The sequence below is a fragment of the Ipomoea triloba genome, chromosome 12 (assembly GCF_003576645.1).
Source record: "Ipomoea triloba cultivar NCNSP0323 chromosome 12, ASM357664v1".
In the NCBI taxonomy this organism is placed as follows: Eukaryota; Viridiplantae; Streptophyta; class Magnoliopsida; order Solanales; family Convolvulaceae; genus Ipomoea; species Ipomoea triloba.
In genome coordinates this window covers 23,331,322-23,338,537 of record NC_044927.1, presented here as the reverse complement: position 1 = coordinate 23,338,537, position 7,216 = coordinate 23,331,322, and the positions used below count along the sequence as shown (strand labels likewise).

Here is a 7,216-nt window from a genome sequence, read left to right as displayed (position 1 = left end):
TCTCTGGACCAAAATCAGCATGCTAATTGTGAAAACCAGATTCGATATCTCCATTTTTTAAAAAAAGAACACATTATAACATTTACTAAGGCTTTGTATAACATTTCTAAAGGCTTTATCAATGAAGATTCCACAATAACATCTGATGCTTGAAGGCTCAATCATCAATATACAAAAACAGTAAAAATTATATTAAAAGAGAAAAGATTGCTTATAAAGTAGGAACAACTATAGAAACACTTTATATTAGTTCACTATTTTTTTAATATTTATTTTCATAAACTAATTGGTATTTTCAGGCTTGCTGAGTTGGAAATGATGAATATAACACTGGTAAATTCATTTTAGAACCAATGACTTCCAATAGTTAGAAAAAAAAAATCTTGTACTTGTGATACAAACCTGTGACTTTATATAAAAAGTGAGATAAATTCACGTCCTATTGTACATCACATTATAGAGAGAAGAGATTATACCGACCACAAGATAACGGGAAAGTGACAGTTATTTAACAGAATAAGCTAGGCAAACTTGTATGCCACCCATAGTCCATTCATATGAGATGGAGGTGAATGGGATGATGGAGAATTGGCTTCACAGTTCCAGCCAACCCTTGTATGTGAAGTGAAGCCATCATCGATCTTTGACATAGAATTGGTGCAACACTTTGCTCATTTTCCAGAACAGATCTTTGCAATCTCTTGGAACCACACTATCCTGCAGCATCAGTCTCAGCACCTCTCTCCTTTTGGCATCAATCAAATGGGTAATTTAATTTCTCTAATTGCTAGCTTTTTAACTTTCAATTACTTTTCATTTTTCAACTTTCAACCACCTTTTCAGCTAGATTTGACAAACATAGCTTCTATCTGTTATTTATTACCTATCCATTTGCTCCGCATACTAAGCCATTATGCAACTTCATACTAATTCTAAGATATTGTTTAGGTTAATTTGTGGACGGCCGCCGGCCTACCCTATACCTTCGTCATGACTCATGATCTACATCTAACATCCTTATTACCCAAGGAAGTACGTGTCTTAAATCAAGAGCAAAATGTGGAATATGACGACTGTTCAATTATACGGACTAATAAATTCATTTGTGATGCATGCGATGTTGAATAAACTCTATGATGACTTTAATAACTAAGGTTGACCAACTGTATAACAAATAATATATATATATATATATATCAAAATAAGCTGACAATGCAAGTTTGAAGGTAAAGAAAATAAAATAATATCATTTCCTAACAATTTTTACCACTTCAATCGCCTGATCACTTAGTAAATTCTTTAACTAGCTTGCTTTCGTATCCTGACGCTCAGAAACTTCATAGCAATTTCGATTTCATGCGAAAGATGTATATATATAAATTGCACATGAAGTAGTAGTCAGTAGCAATTCAAGTATTCAACCATAAACTATTCGTAAACTCCCAGGTCCTTCCTTCCTATCTTGGTGGAATTCTCTCGTCCTCAAAGATTCCACATCTCAGTCCAACAAGATAATAGAAGAGTAATCACCCTTAGGTAAAAGAATCTGTGCCTGGTACCCTTCCTACCTTCATTGTCTTTACTTGTAGTGTTTCCATAATGGAATCCACATGTGAAACTAATCAACTTTTCCTTCACTCATCTTCCTCGTTACTTCAACGTTGGCAATATGATGTCTTTTTGAGTTTTAGAGGTGAAGATACCCGAAAATCCTTTACAGATCATCTCTTTGCGGCTTTAAATCGAGTCGGAGTTTATGCCTTTAGAGATGCAGAAGAGCTCCGTAAAGGAGAGGATATCTCCACTGACCTCACTAAAGCAATTCAAGAGTCTAGGATTTCCATCATCATATTCTCCAAAACTTATGCTGCTTCTGGGTGGTGTCTTGAGGAAGTTGTAAAGATAGTTGAATGTAAAGAGGCCAATCAGGCAATTTTTCCAGTGTTCTATGATGTCGATCCCTCTGAGGTCCGCAAACAATCTGGCAAGTTTGGTGATGCATTAACTTTACATCAACAACGATTTGGAGCAAAAAAAATTTGCCAATGGAAAGCAGCTCTAACTAAGGTTGCAAATTTTTCTGGTTGGGATTTACAGAGTGATGCTGACGGGTACTTGATCACTTACTTTTATAAATAAAATAAAATTATTGAACACTTTTTGTTAGCCTTTTCTTCTTTTCTTTAATTTATCCTTTATTCCCCTCTTATGCATATAGTTCAATTACTAATAATTTACTCAACAAATATTTACAGGTATGAGTCAAAGCTTATTGACAAAATTGTGCAAAAGGTTTTGCAAGTATTGAACCATACATACTTGAATGTTGCAAAATATCCTGTTGGAGTTCATACTCGTGTTAGAGAAATACTTTCTTTATTAGAAAGTAAATCAAATAATGATGTTCGTATGATTGGGATTTATGGCATTGGCGGGGTAGGAAAAACAACCTTAGCAAAAGCCGTATTTAACCAAATTTATAGGGCATTTGAAGGTAGTTGCTTTCTTGATGTTAGATCAGAATGTTCAAAGGGAGGGAGTGCATGTTTAAACCAATTACAGAAGCAACTTCTTTGTAAAACTCTCAAAACGACAAGATTTGAAGTTGATAATGTTGATGAAGGAATAAGTTTAATCAAGTTAAGACTTGGATTAAAAAGGCTTCTCATTGTTGTTGATGATGTAGACCATGAAAGTCAATTAGATGCATTAGTCGGAGAGTGCAATTGGTTTGGTTCAGGCAGTATCATTATCATTACAACTAGAAATGTTGATTTGCTAAATGGCCTTGGAAATGGTTATGAGAAGTATAATGTTGTGGTGTTAAGCTCCATGGAATCTTTGGAGCTCTTTAGTTGGCATGTTTTTAAAAACTCATATCCTAATTTGGAGGGTTTTTTAGAACTATCAAACACCATAGTAAGTTATGCTAGAGGGCTTCCATTGGCACTTACTGTTTTGGGCTCACATTTTCATGCAAGATTATCAATTCAACAATGGAAAGATGACTTTGAGAAGTTAAGAAGGATTCCTCATAAAGATGTTTTGAAGATTCTTAGAATTAGTTATGATGCACTTGAAAAAGATATTCAAAAAATCTTTCTTGATATTGCTTGTTTTTTTGTGAGTGGAAATTTCTACAAAGAAGAAATTGTTAAGATATTAAATGGCTGTGGTTTCTTTGCTCAAAGTGGAATTACAACTTTAATCAATAGATGCCTGTTAGGGGAAGGCCTTGATATGCATGATTTAGTTCGAGATATGGGAAGAGAAATTGTTCGTGAGGAATCTCTTATGCAACCTGAAAAAAGAAGTAGATTGTTTTTCAGTGATGAAGTTTTGGATGTGCTCATGAACAACAAGGTACGATATGATGCTTGTTTGTACTTGATTTGCTTTATTGTTTTGTTTTGTTTTTTTAATCAATTGCATATATAGTTAATTACCTTTTATAGTTAAGCTATTCAATTGTTTATTTGTTGTTTATATTTGTAAAATATGGATATATCTATGTTTGATAGAGCTTATAACTTATTTTAAGCAATAAATAAGCTACAAGCTTTGGTAAAACATGGGGAACTTAAAATAATAGTTTATTTTAAAATGCTATCCCAATTAGTGTTTCAAAATAAGCTTCTAATTTTTTTAACTTTTAACCTTTTTTTAAAATCTTTATTAATTTATAAAAATGACATCATCTATCCTTCATTAATCGAAATCTTAATATCTTAGTTTATCTTTTTATGTGTTTTTATACTTAGCTAATTCAATAATTAATTTTACCAAACACTTTAATTTCAATTAGTTAGCTTACTAGCTACTAGTTTTTCAACTTTCAACATTCAACTAGTTTTTCAGTTATGTGTGCCAAACAGAGCCATTATTTGACTTTACCTTAAATTATATTTGTGTCATTCAGTAATGTATTAATGCTATGAAAATTTTTCTTTGTCAGGGTACTGAAGCAATTGAAACAATGATTATAGATCTACCCGAGAATGTGAATTTGAGTACTGAGGTATTCTCTAAAATGACTAGATTAAGAGCACTTAAGATCTTATCAATGAATATTAAGGGACCTTTAAAATACTTATCCAATGAACTTAGATTGCTTTATTGGAAAGATTGCCCTTTGAGACGCATATCATCTGATCTTTGCCTAAAGAAACTTGTTATTTTAGAAATGAAAAACAGCAGCATTGAAGAATTTCAACCCAATTTACAGGTACATACCACAACTATGATATTCTTTTTGGTATTATGGCCCTGTTTGGTAAATGGATGTTAGCTGATTGGGTTAGAGGGTATAAATAGTTGATCAAATTAGCTGATTGTAGAAAGGTGTTTGGAAATTAGTTGTTAGCTGATAGTTGTTTGGTATAATTTCTTTTCTCAAAAAGCTAATTGAAAAAGTTGTTTTGAGCAACTTTTTGAATTTTAGCATTTTGGAGTTACAAAAAAATTGATTAATCTTTCTTTTAATTTTTTTTTTTAAAATTGATTAATCAAACACTTATATTGATTTTTTTTAACCAAGTCAAATAGCTAATAGTGGTCAAATAAGTCAAAATTAGCTTATAAGCCAACTATTTTACCAAACAGGGCCTATATCTTTTTAAGAAATGCACCACATTATAATTAGACTAAAAGATAGGGAAAAAATAACCATTGCTTTCTATATTTTGGGCTCATGCAACAGAATTTTAGATGCTTGGAGATATTAAGGCTGGATGGTTGCAAGCAACTTAAAAGAGCCCCAAATTTTGATGGTGCACAAAGTCTAAAGGCATTGTCCTTTTATGGTTGTTCAAAGTTCGTTGAATTGTCGCAATCAATTGGAGATCTACAAAACCTTGTTAAGTTAGACACGAGATGGTGCAGAAAGCTCAAAGCGCTTCCTAATAGCATTTGCAAGTTGAAATCTCTTAAATGTCTCAATTTGGAAGGATGCTCCAAAATAAAAGAATTGCCTACCAACTTGGGAAAATTGGAGCAACTATGTATGCTTAATGCTAGAGGAACTTCCATATCAGATTTACCTTCTTCTTTTGGATCTTTGAGATATCTCAACTATGTGGCACTAGGGCAGAAGTATCCGTTTGCGGAATGGAATTTTGCTATGGAACATAATGAGTGTTTGACATCTTCAAATGCTAATTTATTTCCCTTCTATGGTCTAGGGGCTCCTTACCAATGTTTACAACATATGTTACAACTTCATAAGAGTCATGGAAGTTATTTAGCCTCATTGTTGACACACTTACATCTTAACCATAGTAACTTTGATACCATACCCTTTGGCCTTTGTAATATTCCCCAGCTATATGATCTCAGATTGAACAATTGTCAAAATCTTCGAGTGATTCAAAATCTTCCACCTAGCCTACTTTATCTCTCTGCAAAGGATTGTCCCTTGTTGGAAAAGGTACAAGATCTATCTGGCTTATCAAGGCTACAACACTTGGTTCTTCCTAACTGCAGTAATTTGGTTGAGCTTCGAGGCGTGGACAATCTTGTTTACAATGAAGAATTTGATATAAGAAATTGTAGCGCTCTAACAAGTAATTCTTGGACGTCTGTGAACTTGTTCAAGGTTAGTGATCTCTCTTTGAAACTATCTCTAATTAATATTCTAGGATCAAATGCTTACTAACGCCAAAATTTATAATTAGTAGCGTAGCGCATTTATAATTAGTAGTGTAGCGCTCTCTTGTTGTGGTTGTGGTAAGCGCCAAAAGTAAACATGGCTCTGATACCACCTGTTAAAATCAAGCATTTACCATTACGCTAAAAGTTAAAATCAAGCATTTACCATTACGCTAAAAGTTATGTCCTACTTTATTTTCTTATACTGTCACAATTCCGAGAAGCAGGGTGTTGGACTTAACCTTTCAGACCTCTGGCCAACAATTTCCTAGCCACCATTTACTTGGCTTGACCCTTCACGAGTCTCCACCAAACATAATGATTTCTCATAGTACGTGGATTTTAATTTTCTCACAATTAGAAAATAACTAAGTTGCCCATGCGGCCCATTTGTTTCTTAATATACTATATGCAGGCACGATTTCAAAACCCAAACCCTCAATGGTTTATAGTGAGAGCTTCAAAAGACATGGTCCAAGAATACTTGTGCAGCAGTGTAGTTGCTGGATCTTCAGGCTTGCCAGTGTTTTTGACCAAAAAACGGATATTTGTCCTTGTGATGATTTCATGTTATTTTCACTGTCCGTGTTTTTTATATTACAAGATCACAGATAAACAGTCCAAGTTTGAGGACGAAGCTTTCTGCCTGGAGAATAATGCTGATCCTGGGTGTGAGTTCAGATTATTATATGATCATTTTACAGAGCCCAATAAAATCGAAGAGTTAGAGGTGGTTGTAGAGATTGATTCACTTGAGGAAGGAGTGGAAGACAATTTGAGTATAGAAACATGTTGTATAGTACATGAAGAAGAGGGTGATGAGGTATTCTTCTTGCCTATTAACCCAAAGAAGGTGATTAAATTCAACTCTGAATCTCCCTACAGTATGGAAACTGTGGTGGTTACTATAACTCACACAGTTAGCTCTCCACAACCTTAGCTTGGAGTAACTCTGAATCTCCCTACAGTATGGAAACTGTGGTGGTTACTATAACTCACACAGTTAGCTCTCCACAACCTTAGCTTGGAGTTGGATGATCAATAACTGTTATCATTCAGCAAGTCTTCTCCGTTGCTGCTCAACCCGGCCTTGAATTTGGAATTTCGTGATGACGGAGATATTGAAAATGGTCTAAGAATGTAGACTCGGGGTTCGAGAGCCGGTCACCTAAGGTCAAAGAAGAGTCTGCGACCCGAGTCCCATGTCCAGTAATGGGCCACTAGTCTTTAGCAGCCCATGAGCCTGTATACGGGCTTGGGGTCAATGGACTTTGACTTGGTCTCATGACTTGTCACGTTTTGAGGGTGTTTGTTGGGCTTTAATGTGTATAAAATAGCTTTGTCTAACACTAATCGTGTATTCCATAATACTCTAGCATTGATCCAAAAGAATATTATTATGATTATTTTGTCTTAACATTTTACCCTTATTATTTATGCAAACTTATTAACATGGAAACTAAAAGGGTAAAAATCACGAATCTTTTTAAGCTAAGTCAAGGCAAAATTCACTATGTGTAGAAGTACCCATGACCATAGAGTAAAAAGGAGAAAGAAACATTGTACATGA

At 34.2% G+C, this 7,216-nt stretch overlaps 1 protein-coding gene across 1 annotated transcript; it reads left to right on the top strand.

Moving 5' to 3' along the window:
- Nucleotides 1-1,599: 1,599 nt before the first annotated feature.
- Nucleotides 1,600-6,586, top strand: LOC115999546 (TMV resistance protein N-like). Its single transcript, XM_031239388.1, has 6 exons — nt 1,600-2,111; nt 2,256-3,363; nt 3,956-4,225; nt 4,700-5,593; nt 6,062-6,169; nt 6,251-6,586. Exons 1-6 carry the CDS (start codon nt 1,600-1,602, stop codon nt 6,584-6,586), a joined length of 3,228 nt encoding a protein of 1,075 aa, XP_031095248.1.
- Nucleotides 6,587-7,216: the final 630 nt, after the last annotated feature.